The sequence below is a fragment of the Giraffa tippelskirchi genome, chromosome 13 (assembly GCF_054371585.1).
Source record: "Giraffa tippelskirchi isolate mGirTip1 chromosome 13, T2T-mGirTip1v1.2.pri, whole genome shotgun sequence".
NCBI lineage: Eukaryota > Metazoa > Chordata > Mammalia > Artiodactyla > Giraffidae > Giraffa > Giraffa tippelskirchi.
The window spans coordinates 115,793,824-115,816,641 of record NC_137287.1 but is presented as its reverse complement, the minus strand read 5'-3'; the positions used below and the strand labels follow the sequence as shown (position 1 = coordinate 115,816,641).

Sequence of the window (22,818 nt, the reverse complement as noted above, 5' to 3'; positions counted from 1 at the left end):
GAAAGAGGACAGGGGCTTCCCTGGTGGTCCAGGAGCTAGGACGCCACTCTCCTAATGCAGGGGCCCCAGGCTCTGATCCCTGGTCAGGGAGCTAAATCCCACATGCCACAACTAGGAGTTCTCGTGCTGAAATTAAAGAGCCTGCGTGCCGCAACTAAGACCCAGAGCAGCCAAATAAATAAATATTTAAAAAAAGAAAGAAAGAAAGATGACAGACTGAAGGGGTGAAGAGCGTGGGCTCTGGAGCCTTACTGACTTGAGCTAATTACTTCACCTCTCTAGACCTCCGTTTCCACATCTGTTAAGGGGGTATAATGATAGCTCTTTTGTAGGATGTTCTGAGGTTCAAGTGAGTTCCTATTTGCAAAGCACTTTTTGTTTGTTAAACAACTGCTTAATACTAATAACCAGAGACATTTATTCAGCCCTTTGGTAAGCCAAGTACTAGATTTAGCACTTGATATACTTTATGACAATAAAATCTCACTGCCACCCGGACGGAGGGGGAAGCAGGTACTAAATCATCCCCATTTTACAGATATGGAAACTGAGGCTCGAGAAAAGCTTAATTTTTTTCTTTAAAGATTGTTTTTAATGTGGACCATTTCTTAAAAGTCTATTAAATTTGTTGCAATGAGGCTTCTGTTTTGTGTTTGGGGTTTTTATGGCCATGAAGCATGTGAGATCTTAGCTCCCCAACCTGGGATCAAACCCACAACCCCTGTACTGGAAGGCAAAGTCTCAACCACTGGACACCAGGAAAGTCCCGAGAGATGTACTTTTTAATTTTTACTCTAGAACAGGAGTAGGAAAACTACAGCTCGTGGGCCCAGTCCAACAAGCAGCCTCTTCCTTAAAGGACTGTGTATGGCTCCTCTCATGCTACAGTAGCAGAGGGGAACTATGACAGAGATTAAAGGGCCTACAAAACCTGAAATATGTACTGTCTGGCCCTTTACAGGAAAGGCTTGCTGACCTCTGCTTTAGAAAGTGGCAGAAGCAGGATTTGAACCAGATTGACCTGGATCCAAAGCACTGGTTTTTTGCACTATCAGTGTGCTGGGTGTAAAAGTCTAGAAAAGCATTTCTTTCCTGTCACTTTGAATGCTGGGAAGGCTTTCCTTATCATCTCAAAGGCAGAAGTGAAAGTAAAAAGGGATTGAGGATTCTGATCGCCCCATCTCTCAAGCCAAGTGGTGAGGACTCGGGGAGGCTGCCAAAACTCCGCGTGGGGGACTTCCCTGATGATCTAGTGGCTAAGACTCCCAGGGAAGGGGGCCCCAGGTTTGATCCCTGGTCAGGGAACTAGATCCCGCATGCCGCAACAAAGATACAGTGTAGCCAAATAAATTAATTAAAAAAACAAAAACGTAAAAAGAACTCCATTTGGGCTGGATGTTTGCCAACTTCATTCTGCAGTGAGAAGGTTGGGGACATAAGTTGCGGGAGAAAGGGGAAACCCATGTGACAGAGAGGGTCAGGCTGAGTAAGCAAGTCCCTGGAATCAAGGTCAGAGGTGACCTTCCTGTCTCCCAGCCCTGGTTGAGGCTGTGTTTAGAGTCAGTTAGATTGTGACTCACAAGGGGCAGCACAGGTATCACCTGCTCCCCAGGGATACTCAAGTGCTCCCAAACCAGTCCAGTTACTCAGCAAATACATACTCAGTACCTAATCTGTGGGCTTCCCGGGTGGCTCAGTGGTAAAAAAAAAAGCCTGCCTGCCAATGCCAGAGATGTGGGTTCGATCCCTGAGTGGGGAAGATCCTCTGGAGAAGGAAATGGTAACTCACTCCAGTATTCTCGCCTGGGAGATATCATGGACAGGGGAGCCTGGCAGGCTACAATCCGTGGGGTTGCAAAGAGCTGGACATGACTTAGCATCTAAACAACAGCCTAATCTGTACCAGGCACTGTTCTAGTGCTGGGAGTAAGGGGTGAACAAGATCCCAGCCCTCTCAGAGACAGACAATAAGCCAATATTAAATTGGAGTAAGATCTATAAAGAAAATAAACCAAGGACTTCCCTGGCGGTCCAGTGGCTAGGACTCTGTACTCTCAATGCAGGGAGCCCAGGTTTGATCCCTGGTCGGGAACTGGATCCCACATGCCACAGCTGAGCTCATATGCTGCAACTAAAAAAAGGGTTAAAAAAAAAAAAAAGGCTATTGCAATTGAGAGTTAACTGCTAAGTAGTCAGGGAAGGTTTCTCTGAAGAAGGGTCATTTAAGCTGAGACCAAAATGACAAGGGGCCAGGCCATGGGTAGATCAGAGGGAAAAGCCTTCAAGGCAGAGAGAACAGCAGCGGCAAAGGACCTGAGCAAAGAACTTCATTTGCATGTTCAAGGAACCAAAAAAATCTGTGTAGCTGGAACAGAAGGAAAAGGGTGAGGGAGGTGGGAAAGGAGGCAGGGAAAGGCCCTTTCAGATGTCTAGACATCTGGGCCCAGAGGCAGTTCAAGTGTGGTGGTAAGCCACTGACTGAAGGCTAATGATGCTAGTAATTGCTGAAGGCTAATGATGCTAATAACTGTAGATAGTTTTTGAGCCCTTACTAAATGCCAGGTGCTTATTAAGTCCTTTTTATACATTAACTCATTTAATCCTCACAAGCAACCCTAAGAAGGAAGTGCTTTGTCCTCATTTTATAGATGAGGAAACAAAGGCCCAGAGAGATTAAACCATTGGCCCAGGGTCACGCTGCTACATTTAAAGTTCACTGGGGCTGGGGACTTCCCTGGTGGTCCAGTGGTTAATAATCCACCTGCCAAGGCAGGGGACACGGATTTGATCCCTGATCCGGGAAGATTCCACACACTGCAGGGCCACAATTAGTGAGCCCACACTCTGCAACTATTGAAACCCACGTACTCTAGAGGCTGTACTCTACAACAAGAGAAACCACCGCAATGAGAAGCTAGTGCGCAGCAATGGAGACCCAGCACAGCCAAAAATAATACATAAATAAATAATTTTAAAAATGTAAAGTTCACTGGGGTTCTCTGGGGACAGTGAATTATAGGGGCAAGACCCTGTAAGGGGCTTCCCAGGTGGCGCTAGTGGTAAAGAATCCACCTGCCAATGCAGGAGACGTAAGAGACATGGGTTCAATCCCTGGGTCAGGAAGAACCCCTGGAGGAGGGCATAGCAAACCCACTCCAGTGTTCTTGCCTGGAGAATCCCCATGGACAGAGGAGCCTGGCAGGCTACAATCCCTGGGGTCACAAAGAGTTGGACATGACTGAAGTGACTTAGCAGATATGCTTGACCCTGTAAAAGATAGCAATGATACAAAGACATTTGCATTCTAGTTAAGAAAATGTGAGGAAAGAAAAACTAACATCCGCAAGGTTTTTCTCTCCAGCCAGACTCCGGGAAGAGCCAGGGTTACTAGAGTTTAAAGGCGTTCAGGCACTTCCTCCTCTGGATATCCTTAGCACTTTCTCTCTTCCCCTCCTACACCCCTTCTGTCTTGTTTTTTTGTAATCTGTGACCCTCATCACAATAGCTAGCATTTATTTGGCATTAATGGTATGTCATGTACCATGCCCGGCACATGCACTATGCCTGTTTAATTTATTCTTGCAATAATCTAATTGTCTCCATTTTAGAAACTGAGGCTGAGAATTGCAAAGTAAGGGGTCCCAGGTCATACACCTAAGAATTGATAGCCTAGGATTTTTTAAAAAAACCTTTTATTTTGTATTGGGGTATAGCTGATTAACAAACAATGTGGTGATAGTTTCAGGTGAACACGGAAGGGACTCAGCCATACATATTCATGTATCCTGTCTCCCCCAAACTCCCCTCCCATCCAGGCTGCCACATAACATTGAGCAGAGTTCCACGTGCTATGCAGTAGATCCTTGTTGTTTAATCCATTTAAATATAACAGTGTGTACATGTCCACCCCAAACTCCCTAATTCTCCCTTCCCCCAACCTTTCTTACCCTGGCAACCATAATCTCGTTTTTGAAGTCTGAGTCTTTCTGTTTTGTATGTAAGTTTATTTGCATCATTTCTTTTTATTTTAAAAAATATGTATTTATCTGGCTGCATTGGCTCTAGTTTTGGCATGTGGGTTCTTTGGTCTTGGCATGCAAACTCTTTTTTTTTTCCAAACTCTTAATTGTGGCTTATGGGATCTAGTTCCCTGATCAGGGATTGAACCCAGGCCCCCTGCAATGGGAGCGCAGAGCCTTACCCCCGGACCACCAGGGAAGTCCCTGTGTATCATTTCTTTTTAGATTCCTCATATAAGCGCTGTCATACGATATTTCTCCTTCTCTGTCTGACTCACTTCGCTCAATATGACACTCTCTAGGTCCATCCATGTTGCTGCAAGCCTAGAATTTTAACCCTGGTCTGTTAGATACATGGTCTGGACACAACTACTGTGCTGTAGGCACCTATCTCTGACCTCCCACCTTGCCATGAACAGCTTATGGGCTCACAGAGCAGCCAAGGACTGTCTTTACCTCTAGTTTCCTGCTAAAGAGGGTTCATAATAATGCCAACCTCACAGGTTGTTAGAAGATTAAACAAGTTAATCTAGATCCAGGGTGACCGACCATTCTGGTTTCCCTGGGACTGTGGGGTGGGGGCAGGTGGGGGTCCCAGGCAGGGAGACTTGAAGCTTCAAAATCTGGGAAAGTTCTGGGGAAATTAGGAGGAGTTGGTCATCATGTCTGGACTAGTGTTTTGTGCTTAAACACATGTTCAATGGACATTAACCATCATTATTTCTCTTTCCCGCTTTCACACATTTGACAACCAAAAGGTTGCATGCCCTGAGCCTGTCCTGGGAGCTGAGGACATCTGTAGGCAGTACACGTGCAGAGAACCTAGCTTCAGAGGCTCACCAGAAACCCACAGCCCTTGGGGAAATGCCAGCCTCCCTGAGGGTGATTCCAGCAGCTTGTGTGTGTCCTCCTGGACTGGCAGTGTTTGCTTGAACCCCAGTTGGAGAGGTCTCTGGGCCCTGAAGATCCGCAGGTTAGTGACACAGAGACAGTTGGGGGTGGGGTGGCGGTGGGGGCTTCCCACTGTGAAGCCTGGCAAGGAGAGATCTTGAGATGATGCTCCGTGGAAGGAAAGGGAAATAGGCGCCTTGGGCATTGACTTTGAGGTTTGCCGGAGCCCAAGAGGTGGTTCCTATTATCACACACATTTTACTGAATAAGGACATTGAGGCTCAGGCACCCAAGGGAAGGGACTTGCCTAGGATCACACAGGAAGATATGGGTAGGGGGAATTTGAACCGAGTCCCCCAAAGCAGGGACTGCTGGGGTTGGGCGGGCTGACTTCTGCACTTCCCTCCCTCTTGCCCCGCTTGGGTCCCCCACTTGTCTTGACAAGGCCAGGCTTGTCACGGGGCTCCGTACAGCCCTCTCCACCCCCCCAGTTGCCAGCGTCCCGCCCCATCCCCTCCCAATCTCCGAGGGAGGAGGGGAGAGTGGGAGAGAAGAGGGGGGCTCGGGGAGGCTCGACTTTATAAAGGCGGCTGGACCAGCGCTGCCCGCCAGACCCCGCCGCCCGGATCCCCTGCGCTGCCCGCCTCCCCTCGTGACCGCGCCGACCACCAGCTCCACCGCGAGTGAGTTGGGGGCGCGCATCCATACGCCCTCAGACCCTCGCCTAGCCCCCTGATCTACTGAACCCGGGCTGGGGAAGAGGTCCTCTGAAGGAGAGCGCTGAGATGGGGTGGGGGGCATCAGGCAGAACCCCGACGACAGGGATTTAGGACCTGGAGGAGCCGGGAGCCCCGGGAGCCGGAGGTCGGGTCGGCCGCTAGCTCCCTCAGCTAGTCCGACTCGCGGCCTAGGAGACCGCAAGCCATCCCCCAGGAATGCGCGTGCAGCCGTTCCCACGGTAACGTGCAAGCCGCACCCGCCCTCCACCGAGGAAAAGCGGAGGTTGCTGTGGGGGCTGGGGGGCTTGATCCCCGGGAGGTCCAGACCCGTCACGCGGCGGTTACACGAGGGAACCGAGAAGGTGCTTTTGCTCTCCCCCGATGCCCCAAATCCTCCGAGCGTCAGAGAGCACGTCGCCTAAGCCTCAGTTTCCGCATCTGTCAAATGGAGGCAATGTTACTGGTTGCTAGTTCCCCGAAGAGCGATCTCAAGCTTAACGAGCCGGGCCATCCCCCTCCTCTGGTTGGCCATCAGAGGAGTGGGTTTTAGCGGCCTGATGACTCCTGCGATCCCACCCCATCCCCAGGCCCGCTCGCCATGGCCCTCTTCGGGGCCCTGATCCTAGCGCTGCTGGCCGGCGCTCACGCCGAGCTCCCCGGCTGCAAGATCCGCATCACCTCCAAGGCGCTGGAGCTGGGTAAGGCGCCGGGGTGCGGGGGTGGGGGGAGGAGGGGAGGGGTGTGTGTGTGTGTGTGTGTGTGTGTGTGTGTGTGGTGCGGGGGTGGGGGGAGGAGGGGAGGGGTGTGTGTGTGTGTGTGTGTGTGTGTGTGTACAAGAGCTAAGAACCTCACTGCGGCTTCAGTGAAGCAGGAGGGGCTGCGCTTTCTGGAACAAGAGCTGGAGACCGTGACCATTCCGGACCTGCGGGGCCGAGAGGGCCACTTCTTCTACAACATCTCTGAGTAAGTGGGGGTCAAGGGGACGGGGCCTGGGCAGGGGCGGAGGCTTAGGAAATACCTACGGAGTCTCTGGAGATGGGAGGGCTGAGTGGATTGGGGGCGTGGCCCGATCTCCGAGGCTGGACTTAAGAAACTGGATGAGGCCGGAAAAGATAAAGGCCTAGCCCGCCTACCGAGGCGGGACCAAGCCGATGGGCGTGGCCTAGATGTAGGCGGGACCAAGAAAAGCGAAGCAGAACCTGTAGAATTGAGGCTGGCCCTAGAGGCGGAGTCAAGAAACTTGGCCATGGATGAGAGTGGGGTGTAGGGTACCCGGGTGGAGCTAATAGGAGAGGTCCGAGGAACAGGAGATAAAGGCCCGTGGTCTGGGATAGTGGGGACAGGGTCTAGCGATCCCAGGGTGGGGGAGGGAAGTGCACCAGGACTTATCTTAGATAGGGCGAAGCTCACTTATTGGGAGTAGCTAGTCTCTGAACCACTCAAGTCCAACTTTTAGCCACCCTGGTCCAGGTTGGGCACTTGACGGGCAATGGGAGAATTCATTCCACTCACCCCAGCTTCCCCAGACCTGCAACGGAAGAGGAACAAATGAGTTTACTACGGTTGGGTGGGATGACCTTTTCTTGGTCCTGAATCTGACCCTGAGACCTGCAACGGAAGAGGAACAAATGAGTTTGCTACGGTTGGGTGGGATGACCTTTTCTTGGTCCTGAATCTGACCCTGAGGCCTCCCACACAGGGTGAAGGTCACGGAGCTGCAGCTGACATTCTCTGAGCTCCATTTCCAGCCAGACCAGGAACTGGTGCTACAAATCAACAATGGCTCCTGGGGGCTGCGCTTCCGGAGACAGCTCCTCTACTGGTTTTTGTGAGGACCTGGCACCCCCGGGGGAGTAGAGAGTGGATTGGGAAGCCTGGGGGAACTGTGGAGCTGTGGGCAATCCCTCAGCCTTTCTGAGCCTCAGTTTCTCCATCTGTACAAAAGGGGCAATCATACCCATTTCACAGTCAGGTGAACTGTGCAGAAGTACATAAGCCTTATTAAGAGGGGTCATGGTGGTGGTGGGGGTTGAGGAGGAGGACAGTAAAGACTTGGTTAAGCTCCAAGCTGGAGTGACCATTAACACTTCCACCCCCGCCACAGCTATGATGGGGGCTATATCAACGCCTCCGCCGAGGGCGTATCCATCCACACTGCTCTGCAACTCTCCCGGGATCCCACTGGCAGGATCAAAGTGTCCAACGTCTCCTGCCAGGCCTCTGTCTCCAGGATGCATGCAGCCTTTGGGGGAACCTTCAAGTAAGCCCTGTCCCCAATCCTAGTGTCCTCCGTTTCAGCCCCACAGCCCATTTGCCAACTGGGTCCAGATCTCAGCCCCACCACTTCCCGGCTATGACCTTGAGCAAGTTGTTGAAGCTCTCTAAGATGGGGATGGTAATAGGACCTATTTTATGAGATGTCAGGCCTGTTCATCTTAATCTGTGTAAAAATATTTAGAACAGTACCTCACATATAGTATGGGTTCACCACTTAGGTAAGAACCACTGTGAGGACCTAGTGTATACAGTGGGCATGTACTGGGTTCTCAGTAATCGGTAGCTCTTACTACTAATAACAAAAATAATAACATAGTTCCAGGGTTGGGGCTGAGAAGGGGAATTTGTGCTGGTTCTGAAAGAAGGTGGGGGAGAGAAAATGGTGGATTTATTATCTGGTGTTGGAACGCAGTCAATTTTTTTATTCATTCAACAAACGAAGTGTATGCCAGGCCCTGAGGATTCAGAAAGGACACAGAGCCTGGCTGGAGGGACACAACATTTGTCATCAGGGCCTTGAGAGAGGGACCAAGAAAGTACTCTGGGAGGAGGAGGAGGAGGAGTTCAGAAAAAAATAATCTAGGAGGACTGCCTGGAAGAGGAAGAATCTGTGTCCAGACAGGAAAATACAGGTTGGGAGCATTGAGGATGTAAGGGAAGACAGGAGTAAGCATATGGAGCTGAGGATGCTCAGAGGTTTGAGGAACTCTGGGTCCATTCATTTGATTGGTGGGGGACAGAGTGAGAGACGAGGTCTTGAGAACCAGTCTGGAGAAGGAATTTGAGCCCACATCTTTAACGGAAACTCCCCTAAAGAGGTGGCAAATTAAGTTGAAGTAGAGGTATTCTGCCCCCCACCCCCCCACCATCTCTGATCACTGTGATTTCTCCCAGAACTGGGTTGGGGTGAGGGCAGGGTCTGGACTCACCTGGCCTCTCCTCTCCTCACAGGAAGGTGTATGAATTCCTCTCCACGTTCATCACGTCAGGGATGCGCTTCCTCCTCAACCAGCAGGTGTGGGCAGTGGCAGGTGGCGAGGGGCGTGTTGGGGGACAGCCGGGGGGTGGGCATGCCCTCTCTTGCCAAGACCCTGACTGGCCACCACCTCCCAGATCTGCCCCGTGCTCTACCACGCAGGGACTGTGCTTCTCAACTCGCTGCTGGACACCGTGCCTGGTGAGTTGGTGCAGACGGGGTGGGGAGCTCTGGAACCCGCCCTGGTGCTGGGGTGGGAAGGAGGCTGGGTGGGCAGCTGTCAGGTAGCACTTGAGGGGGCCCCTTCCCTGCCCTGTGATGGAACAGCCCTCAAAGGCGGCCTCTGCCACTGACTCCCTGTGGTCAGTACTCGCTTCTCTCCCTCCTCGGTTTTCTTGCCTGGCTGAGGGCACTTCCTCAGGGCTTGCTCTGAGGGCACAGTTGGATTCGTGATCCTTAATACGTGTCTACTGTGGGGGCCTTATTTGTATTCAACACCTGGCACTTAATAGGAGCTCAATTAACATGAATTCCCTTTTCCTAAGCGATGAGATCATCATGTCAGATGCATGGGGCACAGAATGGGAAGGAGAGGGCAGGTGAAACCAAACCAATGAGAGAAGGGAATCCCTTTGCCATCTTAGAGTATTCCTTAAATTTCTCTTTATTTATTTATGTGGCTGCACTGGGTCTTAATTGTGGCATGCGGGATCTTTAGTTGCAGCATGCAAACTCTTAATTGCGGCATGTAGGATATAGTTCCCTGACCAGGGATCGAACCCGGGCCCCTGCATTGGGAGCATGGAGTCTTAGCCACTGGACCACCAGGGAAGTCTCTCCCTTGCCATGTTATTTAGTGACTTGATGAAACCTATGTAGTAGTAGTAGCAACAAACAACAACAGTAATAATAATCGGGGAGTGGGGGAGGTCCCTGGTGGTCCAGTGGTTAGAACCCAGCGCTTTCACTGCCATGGCCCCAGGTTCAATTCCTGGTTGGGGAACTAAAATGCAGCAAGCTGAGCAGTGTGGCCAAAACCAAACCAATAGAACAACAAAAACCACAATAATAATAGCTAACACTGTTGATCACTGCACACCGGGCACTAAACACTTTCCACTTATAGTCAAACTGATTTGAGCTTCATAAGCACCCTGTGAGGGAAGTATTCTAATCACCCTTCTATGAGTAAGCATCTGAGGCCCAGAGAGTCTAAGCATCCAGCCCAGCACCACACAGCTTTGCATGACTCCAGCCCCTCCCCATAGTGCGCAGTGCTGTGGACAAGCTTGTTGGCATCGACTACTCCCTCCTGAAGGATCCCATGGCCTCCACCAGCAACCTGGACATGGAATTCCGGGTGAGCTGCCCAGCTGGTGTGTGTAACCAGACCCCTGTCCTCCTCTAAAGCACAACTCTGATGTGGCCACTCCGCTGGTGGAGATGCTGTGGCCTCAGGCTCAACTCCTGGATCTGACACTCAAGCCTTGTTAATCTTGTCTGGTCCCACCTTTCCAACTTCATCCTTTGCAGCTGTGTGTGTGTGTATGTGTGTGCTAAGTCGCTTCAGTTGTGTCCAAGTCTTTGCGACCCTGTGGACTGTAGCCCTCCAGGCTTCTCTGTCTGTGGGATTCTCCAGGCAAGAGTAATGGAGTGGGTTGCCATGCCCTCCTCCAGGGGATCTTTCAGACCTTGGGATCGAACCCACGTCTCTTACATCTCTTGCATTGCAGGCGAGTTCTCTACCACGAGCGCCACCTGGGAAACTGCTACTCTTTCCCAAAGATGCCCTTCACTTCCTATTTCAGGGCCTTTGCTCATGTACTGTCTCCCCCCATTTCTCCCAGAAGGAACTGAACATTCAGCTTTAACACACGCAATCTCATTCCCTCCTCTCACAACCCGGTAAATCTGGTCCTGATGTTTCCTTCATTTTAAGGATCTGGACACTTGCTCAGGGAGGCCATGTCCCTTGTCCAAGGCCCCTCAACTAGTCTGTGGCCGTGGACATTGCTCTTCCTAATGGAGTGTTGCAGAGTTTCAGAGCAGAGAGTCCAGTTAGAATGCCTGAAGGTCGGCTCCTGGCTCTGCCGCTTACTAGCTGCGTGATCTTAAGCTGGTGGCTTAACATTTCTGTGCCCATTTCCTCAAATGTAAATGGAAATAATACAGTAAGAAAAGATAATCTCATGGGATGTTATGTAAAGGAGTTGGTCTAGGTAAGTGGCACAGAAGTACTCCGTATGTGTAGGCAGTAGTTGCCACCATTATCACCGTCTAATTTTCAAGGCCCACTTCCCCCTTGAACCCTTTCTTGTGTCCCTCCTTCAGTTGGAAGGGACTGCACCCTCAGAGCACTCTAGCTACCCTTCCTTCCATGCTTTTTAAGAAAAGCACCTGTTGAGTCCCCCCAAGGTCAACAACAAGGTCCAATCCTCCACCATGCCCTCAGGGCCCCGAGACAGCCGGGTGCTAGACCAGCCTGCCTGGCCCTGACCCTGATCCTCCAACACCAGGGGGCCTTCTATCCCCTGACTGAGGCCAACTGGAGTCTGCCCAACCGGGCGGTGGAGCCCCAGCTGCAGGAGGAAGAGCGGATGGTGTACGTGGCCTTCTCTGAGTTCTTCTTCGACTCTGCCATGGAGAGCTACTTCCGGGCAGGAGCCCTGAAGCTCTCACTGGTGGGGGACAAGGTAAGCCAGGATCTGTTTGTGGGGTGGGCAAGAGGGCAGGGGGGTGCCTGTGATGGGGCTTCTGCCTTACCCCTAGTTCCCCTGCGCAGGTGCCTCATGATCTGGACATGGTGCTGAGGGCCTCCTACTTCGGGAGCATCGTCCTGACGGTGAGTGTGGGTGGGAGGTGGGAACCTGGCCAGGCAGGTAGGCACACCGAGTGTACGCCCATGAGGCAACTGGCGAGGCAAGCGGGGCCCCAGCAGCGGCCCTGGAGTAGACAGAAGGCCTGACCTCCTGCCGGTGGCCACAGCCCCTGACTTGGCCAGAGTCTATGAAGGTTCCCAGATCTGCGAGGAAGGCTTTGCTACTCTTGCTTCATCTCTTTCACGAAACCAGGATGAAGGTGGGCTGAGAACCCAAGGTGGGCCAGTGTAGGGGCTTTAACAGCAACTGAAATATTAAACTGGGTCTCCCTGCTGGCTCAGATGGTAAAGAATCTGCCTGCAATGTGGGAGACCCAGGTATTATCCTTTTTGCTTCTTTTCCTTTGTTTAATGGAGAATTAAAATTTTTAAAGAAATACTTTAGTTCAGTCGCTCAGTCGTGTCCAACTCTTTGCAACCCCATGGACTGCAGCACACCAGGCCTCCCTGTCCATCACCTCCCGGAGTTTACTCAAACTCATGCCCGTTACTTTAGTGATCATTAAAGGACTTGTCCTTGGTTCTAGCTTATAAAATGACGGAGCTGGGATTTCAACTTGGGTATGAATCTCAGTGATTCAAGGTTACCCTACTTCTCTATACTATGCAACCTCCCAGAGCTGTCATGAGGATTGAATGCATTAATACTTATAATTACAACACCAGCTGCTATGAATGCTATCCTTGTCATCACTGTCATCATCGTCATGGCCAAGCACTGTTAAGATCATGGACTCTGTTGCCATGATTGCCTGGGTCTCAGTCTCAGTTCTTCAACTCAGTAACACAACTTGGACAGGTTACTTAACCTCCCTTTGCTTCAATTTTCCCATCTCAAAAGTGGGTATAAGTTAATACCTGCTTCACACAGTTACTGTGAGGTTTAAATGAGCAAACACATGTGAAGTGTTTGGTGAAAAGTAGGCAGTTCATCACTACACTGCCTGTAGAAGAAATAGCTCAGGAATTTCACGAAGAGTTATGGCAGGGGGCTGAGTTTTGTTATTTATTGATTTTTTTGTCAAGTCATGTGGCTTGTGGGATCTTAGTTCCCTGACCAGGGATTGTACCCAGGCCCACAGCAGTGGAAGTACAGTCCTAACCACTGCTGCTGGTAGTGGTTTAGTCGCTAAGTTGTGTCCGACTCTTTGCGGTCCCATGGACTGCAGCCCGCCAGGCTCCTTTGTCCATGGGATTCTCCAGGCAAGAATACCAGAGTGGGTATCCATTTCCTTCCCCAGGGGATCTTCCCGACCGAGGGATTAAACCTGCACCTCCTATTTGGAGGCAGATCCTAACCACTGGACCACCAGGGAAATCCCTGGGGGTATTTAATGCAAAGAGACTGTTCTGGAGGAGTCTAGATTGGAGCTGGGTCCTAATACTGAGAAAATGGGAATACAGAAAGAGAAGGAAGGAGGCGTTCCTGGAATGAGACAGGCCCCTGTCTGAGCAAAGGCAGAGGCTGGACACAGTCCTGGAGGGTTCTGGAAGCCGTTGCTGTCTTCCCATTTGTGTCTGTGTGCTCCCAGAGGGTAGAAACTACCCACTCCTCCCCAGGGACTCCTCAGGGAGGACTTGACTGGCCCTCCCTGCTGTGTCCCCAGAGCCCGGCGGTGATCGACTCTCCGCTGAAGTTGGAGCTGCGGGTCACGGAGCCTCCTCGTTGCACCATCAAGCCCTCAGGCACCACTGTCTCTGTCACCGCCAGCGTTACTATCGCCCTGGTGCCACCCGACCAGCCCGAGGTCCAGCTGTCCAGCATGATCATGGTGCGGACACCAGAGCAGGGGATGCAGAGGGTCAAGGACGGGGCCACTACCCCCTTCTGGGCAGTAACACCACCCTCCCCGCTTTCCCGCCCAGGATGCCCGACTCAGCGCCAAGATGGCCCTCCAGGGGAAGGCACTGCGCACCCAGCTGGACCTGCGCAGGTGGGCAGGTGTCTGAGGGTCGCGGGTGAGCCTGTAACCTCTCTGAGCGTCAGTGCCTTCAGGATAACCATACCTGCCCAGCAATACTGGGGAGCTAAAATTCAGTCATAGCTATCAGCCACCTGAGAGCCAAGGTCTTGTTAACGCATCAAGTGTTTCATTATAGTGTAATTTCTCTGCATCCTCAACCACCCAGAAGCAGACAGAGCAGGTGTGATGAGAGATGACCCAGCTGGCCCAGCAAGGTTAAATGACACACCCACTGTCACACAGCAAAGTGCATAAGAACATAGATTTTGGCACAGCTTAGCTTTGTGATCTTGAAACAAGTCCTTTGTGATCTTGAAACAAGCTCAGTCTTTCTGAGCTTCATTTTCTTCATGTATTAAATATAGAAAATAGTAGCATCCACTGTCTAAGGCTGTGCTGTTCAGTGTAGCAGGCGCTAGCCACTGGTGGCTGTATACATTTAATTACAATGAAATAGTTCCTCACTTTCTCATTTTTATAACCATGGTTGCTAGTGGCTACCGTGTGGCTGGTGTAGAACACGTTACAGAAAGTTCTATTGGACCAGCATTGTTCTACGGGCTTCAGTGAGATACTGCAGGGTAATGCTTAAGAGCCTAGATTCCAGAGGCAGGTTCTGGAATTTGCCAGCTGTGTGACCTTATGCAAATCACTCAGTCTCTCTGGGCCTCATGTGCTGCCTCTATAAATGCAAATTTTAATAGTACCTATTCCTTAGGGTTGTTATGAGGATTAAGTCATGTGGCATTTAAAAATATTTCAGTATTTAGCTTTTTAACATGCCTGGTATCTGGCAGGAAGCAAGCACTGACAGTTTTGCTAAGTAAAAGTAAACAACACACGGAAGTGAAAGTGAAGTCGCTCAGTTGTGTCCGACTCTTTGCGATCCCATGGACTGTAGCCCACCAGGCTCCTCGGTCCATGGGATTTTCCAGGCATGAATACTGGAGTGAGTTGCCATTTCCTTCTCCCGGGGATCTTCCCGACCCAGGGATCGAACCCGGGTCTCCCACATTGTAGGCAGACGCTTTACCGTCTGAGCTACCAGGAAAGCCCCAACACACAGAAAGCCATCAGCAGAAGTCTGGCTATAGGAGGTACTCTACAAATAAAAAGTAGCAGACTTGAAATTGAAAACAAAACAAAACAAAACAAAAAGGTAGCCGACTTGGAGAAAGGGGACCCAAAGAGGGAGAACGACTCATCCAAGGACGCACACCTGCAAAGTGCTAGAACCCCCTGGAAAGGTGTGTGGGTGGAACATCCAAGACGGAAGCTCCAGGGCTTCGGGTAGGTAGGCCTGGGTGGCCTGGGGAAGGGCCCCTGCCCACTGGACTCTTCTTTCTCTCCCATAGGTTCCGAATCTACTCAAACCAGTCTGCACTGGAGTCACTGGCAGTGAGTTGGGAAGGCGGGGCGCGGGCACAAGGTTGAGGCCTGGGGAGGGCAGCAAAGGCCAGCCCATCCCCTCCGCACTGCCCTGACTTCCTGTCTCCCGCTCCCAGCTGATACCACTGCAGACCCCTCTGAAGACCCTGCTGCAGATTGCAGTGATGCCCATGCTCAATGGTAGGCTAGGGATGGGTGTGAGAGGTCAAAGGGGGAGCCGGGTGGGTTCAGACTGAGCCGACTGTTCCCGCCCACAGAGCGGACCTGGCGTGGGGTGCAGATCCCACTCCCTGAGGGAATCGACTTTGTGCGTGAGGTGGTGACAAACCACGCGGTAAGTAGGGAGCACTGTGGGGAAGGAGGGCAGAGCCTTCACCTCCCTCTACAGCTCTCCTCTGCCCTCCATGACCTGATCTCAGTTTCTCCCTTATCAATGGTATCTTTTTTAAAAAAATTAATTTATTTTTTTTCCAACGGCCTCTTCTCACCTCAACCTTACATCAGATTCCTCCAGCCCTTTGCTCAGGCTGAATCCTCACCTTGGAACACTCTTCCCTGATTCTATCCCCAATGCCTACTAATCTTTCAGGTCTTAACTAAGAGCTTGCCTCCTCCAGGAAGCCCTCCTGGACCTCCACAGGCTGTGCTCCTGCAGCCTCTATTTCAGCACCCATCACAAGGAGTTATAAGAACCATTCCACTGCTCTGCCTCTCCCACTAGATTGAGGCAAGGGACTCTTGTCTGTGTCTCTAAACTCTGCTCTCAGTAATGGAATAAAGAGACCCCTTTCTCTGCCCCTGACCCACACAGGGCTTCCTCACCATCGGGGCTGACCTCCACTTTGCCAAAGGGCTGCGAGAGGTGATTGAGAAGAACCGGCCCGCTGACACCAGGGACCCCCGAACACCCAGTGCCCCGCCACCCTCCACGGCAGCTGCCTGAGCCCTCTGCCCCTACCCTGGCAGCTGCATTCAGGACTCCACTGCCTCTCATCCCCTCCCTCACCCCATCACAGCCTCTAGCGTCCTCTATAACCCCCAGTGCCACAGAGAAGACGGGGTTTTAAGCTGTACTCAATTTAATTCCATAATCACAGTCAATCCATCAATTACAGTCCGTCCACTCTCCCCATGGGGCTGTTCTGAGCTTTGTTGTATCCGTGGGATGCGATCAGTGCAATGAAGGCAATTCTTCCAGCAGGGAGGGGGTTAGGCCCCACCCCAGTGAGTTATAAAGTGCAAACTCCTCCCAGACTGTCTAAGTGAGGCGCTGGGGCCAGGTCTGGGATGCACAGGATGGTGGAGGGGGGTGGGAGCCGTTCTGCAAGCAGGGATCTGCTCCACAGAGGCATTCTGCATAAAGGGGGCCCTCTCTTCTGGCAGGAGAGGCTGGGAAGGGCTAGATCAGGCAGTGGGGGCTGGTCCCCATGGTTATCAGTATGGCTGCTTATTCAGGAAGCGGGAGAACATAGTGAAGGCAGCCTGGGGCTTGTCGGTGGGGACCATGTGTCCGGCGCCCTGAAGGGCAAAGCTTTGTGAGATTTCCCTCCCTGGACGACTCCTGCCCCTGGGTGCTTCCTTCACCCTATGGGATCCCTCTAGCCCATGATGTTCCTTCTCTGATCCCTCCCTTTATCCAATCCCTGCCCAGAACTTGCCCTTCCAGGGGCCACATGGTAACCCAGCATAAAAGGAGGTCGGAAGAAAAGGACAGGCAGGTCCTGCCGCACCCCCTCCCTCCCCGCCGGTCCTCATCAAGGCCCTACCTTGATGGTGAGGAAGGCGATGTGGGAGAACTCCTTCACGAAGCCAGCGATCTGCTCCCCGCTCTCCCCGTAGTCCACCAACCAGGGCCGGCGCTGGACTTCCATCTGCCCCGCCAGGAAAGACTTAGCAGCCTGCAGCTGCCCCCTCACCTCTGCTTGCAGCCACCGGCCAGGCCTCAGGGGCCGGGAATGCCTCCAGGTTTGCTCTGTCTGCCCCAGCCAGTCTGCCCTCCCCCACACCCACCTGACCCTGGGGCTGGGACCCCTGCTTTACCTTCTGGTTGAGGGAATCCACAAACCACTCATCTCCCATGAAATTGCAGGCCATGTCCACATCACCGTTGTATAGCAGAATCCGGTATTTCTGAAGCAGGGCAAGGGGGAAAATGAGGGGTTGGAATAAGCCCAGACCCCAACCCTCCCCCGGTTCAAGCCCCACCCACCAGGAAATTCAAGGAATCCAGCTAAATTGCATAAACCAGGAAACCCTTGTTTTCTGACCACTTCCTACATGGCGAGAGCCCTACTGAATGCTTTACCTATGAAGCATTTTACTACAATACCATTGGTAACCCCATTTTACGGATGGGAAAATCAAGCCTCAGATATGTGAGAAACTTGCCCAGGGTCACCTGGCTAGTGACCCCAGAGACCATACTCTACCCACTGTGCTCTGCAGAACTTTGTCCTGCCCTGGTTCAGCCAGTATCTCCTAGGTAACCTAACGTATCTTCTAGGTGACCTTGGACAAGGTCCTCTCCCAGCCCAGACCTCTGTTTGCCCTTCTGTAACAAGATCTGACTAGCTCTTCTCACCTTAAAGGCTTCTTGACTGATGGAGATCCCTCAGACTCTTCCCACAGAGCAGCATCAGGTGGGAACAGAGCCAGGTTCAAATCCTGACCCTGCTGACCACAGGGTCTCAGGCAAGTGACTTCACCTTTTGGGGGAGTTTCAGCTTCCCCTGTCCCAAGCCACTTAGGAGCCCCCGCCTTGCCACGCCAGAGTCCTGAGGCTGCTGGTGGACCCAGCTGTGGCTGCCCCCAACTCACCTGTGCAGTGAGCAGCTTCAGGTACTGGGAATACATGCTTTGGTAGAGACGGCAGTACTGGATATTCACCAGGAAGCTGCAGGACCATGTGGGCAGGAAGGCCAGGTCCAGGGTAGGGTAGAAAAAGAGACTGTGGTCTGTGATCTGTGGATCAGACCTCATCCCCTACCCACTCCTGTTCCCAAGCTCCAGCCCAAGAGAGACAGACAGCTGGGATCCAGCCCTTCCTTGGGCATGTAACCTCTCTGGGACTCACCTAGATAAGGGGAGGTGGGGCTGGACCCCCATTTAGAAATGTACAGGGACGCTTTGTTACTGTGGCTGGGGTGCCACTGGCATTAAGGCATAAGGACTCGTGCTCGCCAGTCAGAACAGACCTGACTGGCCCCTGCCGTGGTCACCTTCTTACTTGTAGGTGTCATAGGAGACTGCAGCTGGGGTGGTATTGAAGTCAGGGAGGGGCAGGGGGTGGGAGTGTCTACTGAATACCAGTGTAAACAACTGACATTTTAACAACCAGTGTGGCCATATAACAGTAAAGTGGCTGAACATCAGTCAATCTGGGGGTCAGGAACCTTGAACATCCCTATTGGAAAATTCACGGTCACAACCTGAATGCCCATGGTGTCCTCAAGGAGAAACCCTAGACACAGGATGCCTAGGGACCTCTCTGATGCCCACAAGCCCCAACAGTCCGCCACCCCTCGGGCCACAAGCGCCCACAGAAACCCACTTGCACAAGCCCCAGCGGGGCAGCTGCTCGGGGATGTGGAGCGCCTTCCGCACGTAAGGGTCGTTGAGGTAGTTGGAGGCGGCCGTGGTGTTGGTGCAGGGGGGGTCCAGGTGCACCTCATCCCCAGAACGCAGCAGCATCTGGGAGGGGGGAACGGGCACAGAAGGTCAAGACCTTCACTTCCCTGCTCCACTGTCCCTCCCCATCCCTGCTGGGAGGAAGCCTGGGCCCTTGCACACCTGATGCCACACCCGCTTGAGTGGCAGGCGGGTGAAGATGTTGCCCAGATCCTGGACCACGACAGTGTCGTTCTTGTACCTGCACGTGCAGTGGGGGGAATGGGTGCCTGGGCCCCAAGATGGGGCTGGGGTTGGCATGAGGGACGCCCGGCAGGGCCTACCTTACATGGCTGGGCACCCCCCCAGCACATGGAGCATAGAGGTTGTAGATGTTGAGGCCGGAGTTGGTCACGATGTGGAACACTTTCTGAAGCTGCAATGATACCCCCAAGCCGCCATGCTTTACAGAATGCTGGCCTCCCACCGCCTCCCAAACAGCGCCCCAAGATTTTTTTTTTTTCTTTCTTCAGCCCGGTCATGTGGCATGTGGGATCTTAGTTCCCTGATGGACCAAGGATCAAACCTGCATGCCCTGTCTTGGGAATAAGGAGTCTTAACCATTGGACCACCAGGGAAGTCCCACATCCCAAGATTTATTGCTCTTCTACTTGGCCTGGTCATTATCCTTCCCCCCCAGGGAAACTGAGCCTCAGTGGAAGGAATCTGCTAGTCCTGGGTCCAAACCCTTGTGCCTCTACTTCCTAGCACTGTGACTTCCACATGCTTGGCCTGTTTCCTTATCTGGAAAATGTGGATAATACGATCTCCCTTGAAAGGGACTCTTGAAGGAGGGACAATCTGCATGGCCATCACTGAGCACAGCCATGGCACATCAGACGCTGGACGAGGGGGACGCCCTTTCCCCTCATAGGGAGGCCACAGGCAGTGGTGTGGGACCGCACCCGCACTCCAAAGCACCCGCCTGCCGATGCAGGAGAAACGGGTTAATCCCTTAGTCAGGAAGATCCCCTGGAGAAGGAAATGGCACCCCACCCCAGTATTCTTGCCTGGGGAATCCCATGGACAGAGGAGCCTGGTGGGCTACAGTCCACGGGGTCACAAAGAGTCAAGACACAACTGACTAAACAACACCAAGCAGGATATAAAACAAAGGGGGATGGGGGATGGGCAGGATTGGGGCTGTCGGGGGTGACGCAGAGTGGGGGCAGAACCGCACAGTGGTCACGCATTCTGGCTCTTTGTTGTTGTGGAAGTTACACTTGTTTTGAGAGCAGCAGTGCGTCTGCAGGGAAGACCAGAGCCTGTAAGAGATGAATGAAAATTGCTTAGGCCCATAGTGGGCCAGAGAAGGCAAGTACCCCACCTTCTCAACCTCCTGTCAGGGCCTGGACCCAAGCGACCTGTTTCCTGGGGACAAGGACAATTATCAGAGGGCGTGGTATGGAGCCGCAAACCTGGCTGCCCTGGGGCCATCCTGCCAGCCCTCCTTCATTCCTTTACATTCTGATCTTTACATGAAAGATCCTTTAATCTTTCAGCACCAAAACCCTTCTAGCAATCCCAGCCTGGAACCCCGTCCCCCACCTCCTGCTCATAAACCAGGGCAGGACCCGAGATAGCATGTGCCTGGAGGACAGATCTAAGACCCCATGACCCACCACGCCCCAGGGATTGCCCAGTGGTCCTCTCCCATACCTGTTCCCCAGAAGGCCATGGTAGTAGGCGAAATAGACCAGGGAGTTGTCATTCTGCTCATAGGAAGAGAGTCCATTGCCCACCGCCAGCCCCTGTGAAACACCCAGGGCATTCAGCTCATCTGGATGTTGAGGCGGAAGAGCCTCCCTTGACCTCCACCCAAACCTCCAGCAGTCTGGAAGCTGACACCCAGGGTGGTTTGTGGGAGTGGTTGGGCGGGGGAGGCCACTCAGTGTCAAGAATGGAGCTGGCAGCTTGATGAGTGAGCTTCCGGGTCAGGGGAGGCACGCAGCCCCGAGGGGCCAGCAAGTGGCAAGAATGTCACGAAGGAAGAGTTGGACGGAGGAGTTGACCTTCTGCTCCTAGACCAGGGGAGGTAGGACCTGGGATATCACATGCCTGGAGGACAGACCTGAGGTCCCAGGACCTGCAACAGCCCAGGGATTGCCCAAGAGGTGGATGGAGGGGCAGACCTGTTTGATCTCGCTAAAACCAGAAAGCGAGGCCTCCCTCCCCTCCTGCAGTCTCCCTGCACCTGAAGGTTCATGCTGGGGTCCTGCATGACCAGCACTGCCAGGGTGGGGATGTAGATGCCGGCATAGCTCTCGCCTGTCAGGAAAAGCTCATTGTCCTTGTATTCCGGGAACAGGCAGAAGAAATCTTTAAGGGCTTCAAAATTGCTCTGGGCGACCTGGAGATGGCAGGATAGAGGGAATCAGAAAGTGGTGGTGCTTGAGCTACAAACAATCTCAGAGATAATGACACCCACCCACCCTGTTTGTGCAAGAGCCTGTGACTTGTCTGAGACCACACCACAGAGCTGGTGACAGAACCACAAATGGACTCCATGACCATGCTCTTTTTCTCCTTGCATTGTGCCAACCAGGGAGACTGGGACATGTGGGCAGACACTGTACTCACCTCCGTGTCATTGGTGGCATAAAACTTGTCCTCGGAGTAGGAGAAGCCCACTCCAGCTGGGGACTCGAGGTATAACATGTTGGCAATCTAGAGAGGAAGTGGAAATGGGCTGAGGGGGGCTGTTCCCTTCCCCATCCAGCTGCCCAGACACCTACGCAGGACCCAAAGGGGCGGCAATACCAGGTTCCACGAGTAGGGGTTGTACTCCAGGGTGACACCATCTGGCTGGATCTGTGGAGGAGAGAGACGGCTAAGTTCCAAGAGTCAGCTGGGTGAGGGGGGAAGGCCACCCTGCTGGGTATTGCACAACCAGGCAAAACCCCTGAGAGATATGAAACTGTCAAGTCAGAGGTATGGATGAAGAAACCGAGGCTCAGGAAAGGGACACATTTTTTGGAAGACCACAAAGTCCTTTTCCCCCTCTTCCTGGGCCTTTTCCTTTGGGAACTGTCCCCTCCCTGCCCCTGACCAGGGGGTGACCCCGCTGCTCTCCACTCACCAGGAAGGGGCCGTGCTCTGTCAGGAGGCCGTCGAGGGAGCTACAGCCTGGCCCTCCATTGAGCCACAGAACCACAGGGCTGCTCTTGGGATCCTTCTGGGACTCCACAAACCTGGAGGCGAGTCAGGCTAGGGTGGGTGCTGGTGTGGGGGACTGGGTGCTGCTCGGTCTTCCAGCCTTCCCTACTCCTGGACTCCCTCGGGGATCTTTTTTTTTTCTTCTTTTTCTTCTTAATCTCAGTTTGACGGCAGAGCATGCGAGTTATTAGTCCCCCAACCAGGGATGGAAACCCGGTCCCCTGCAGCTGGAAGCCCTGGAGCCTTAACTACCGGACCCCCAGGGAAGTCTGATCCCTCAGGGGTCTTAAGGACACCCTTCCCTCCACCATCATCTCCTCCCACGGCGGGCATTGCAGCGCCCCCCTCCCAAGCCCCTCCTGGGAGACAGGACTGCAGACCAGTAGTGGAGGCGCTTGAAGCCGGAGCCTTTGAGGTAGCCGGAGTACTGGCGGAAAGAAGGCTGCTTGGCCAGCCCGGGCAGGAAGCGGATCTCGTCCTGGTCGGGGGCCGCCTCGCCCCCGGGCGCGCAGGCGAGCAGCAGCTGCAGCAGGAGGACCGGCGGCCACAGCGCGGCTCGGAGCATCTGCGGCAGGAAGCGGGTGCCGGCTGTTGCCTCGCCCGCTCGCTGCTCGGCCGCCCCTGGCGGGGAGTTGGCAGCGCACCCGCCAGGGAAGCCCCTACCCTGTCCCAGCTCCCACCCGCCGTGCCTCCTCCGTCGTGCCCCGCCCGGGGGGGCTCCCGGATCGCTTCCAGCCTCCGGGATCCCTTCCAGCCCCGGGATCCCTCTCACCTCCGCACCCTCGCGTCCTTGCTCTCCAGGAGGTGCCGGCCGGGAGACGGGAAGTCATATGTACTCCGAGTCACGTGTGCCCCGGCGTCACGTGACGGGCCGCCTCCTGCC

At 53.3% G+C, this 22,818-nt stretch overlaps 2 protein-coding genes across 4 annotated transcripts; one reads left to right on the top strand and one right to left on the bottom strand.

Moving 5' to 3' along the window:
- Positions 1-5,517: 5,517 nt before the first annotated feature.
- PLTP (phospholipid transfer protein) lies at positions 5,518-16,243 on the top strand. The gene is made up of 16 exons (XM_081561003.1): positions 5,518-5,593; positions 6,217-6,327; positions 6,493-6,592; positions 7,329-7,457; positions 7,734-7,889; positions 8,858-8,921; positions 9,020-9,083; positions 10,151-10,242; positions 11,399-11,575; positions 11,665-11,724; positions 13,368-13,532; positions 13,627-13,694; positions 15,080-15,122; positions 15,230-15,293; positions 15,371-15,447; positions 15,925-16,243. The coding sequence occupies exons 2-16, from the start codon at positions 6,228-6,230 to the stop codon at positions 16,054-16,056; spliced, it is 1,491 nt and encodes a 496-aa protein (XP_081417129.1). The 5' UTR covers positions 5,518-5,593; positions 6,217-6,227; the 3' UTR covers positions 16,057-16,243.
- On the bottom strand, positions 16,175-22,774 carry CTSA (cathepsin A). Of its 3 annotated transcripts, none has more exons than XM_081561005.1 (15): positions 22,708-22,774; positions 22,316-22,500; positions 21,859-21,970; positions 21,540-21,590; positions 21,360-21,446; positions 20,974-21,129; positions 20,439-20,530; positions 19,960-20,044; positions 19,064-19,155; positions 18,903-18,981; positions 18,664-18,803; positions 17,931-18,006; positions 17,154-17,243; positions 16,880-16,984; positions 16,175-16,631 (listed from the first exon to the last, which is right to left on the bottom strand). In XM_081561005.1, the coding sequence occupies exons 2-15, from the start codon at positions 22,498-22,500 to the stop codon at positions 16,548-16,550; spliced, it is 1,434 nt and encodes a 477-aa protein (XP_081417131.1). In that variant the 5' UTR covers positions 22,708-22,774; the 3' UTR covers positions 16,175-16,547. The 3 variants fall into 3 exon arrangements, with proteins under 3 accessions (XP_081417131.1, XP_081417132.1, XP_081417133.1); XM_081561006.1 differs by having other exon boundaries at positions 22,716-22,774; XM_081561007.1 differs by lacking the exon at positions 21,540-21,590.
- Between the last annotated feature and the right edge of the window lie 44 nt (positions 22,775-22,818).

Excerpts from the sequence above, each read along its gene's own strand:
- CTSA (XM_081561005.1), bottom strand. The coding sequence starts at position 22,500 with ATGCTCCGAGCCGCGCTGTGGCCGCCGGTCCTCCTGCTGCAGCTGCTG. Across the intron at positions 18,007-18,663 it reads CCCCGCTGGGGCTTGTGCAA|CTTCCTGGTGAATATCCAGT; the intron begins GTGGGTTTCTGT and ends ATGGTCCTGCAG. Across the intron at positions 16,632-16,879 it reads TCGCCTTCCTCACCATCAAG|GGCGCCGGACACATGGTCCC; the intron begins GTAGGGCCTTGA and ends TTTGCCCTTCAG.
- PLTP (XM_081561003.1), top strand. The coding sequence starts at position 6,228 with ATGGCCCTCTTCGGGGCCCTGATCCTAGCGCTGCTGGCCGGCGCTCAC. Across the intron at positions 9,084-10,150 it reads GCTGCTGGACACCGTGCCTG|TGCGCAGTGCTGTGGACAAG; the intron begins GTGAGTTGGTGC and ends CCCTCCCCATAG. Across the intron at positions 11,725-13,367 it reads TCGGGAGCATCGTCCTGACG|AGCCCGGCGGTGATCGACTC; the intron begins GTGAGTGTGGGT and ends CTGTGTCCCCAG.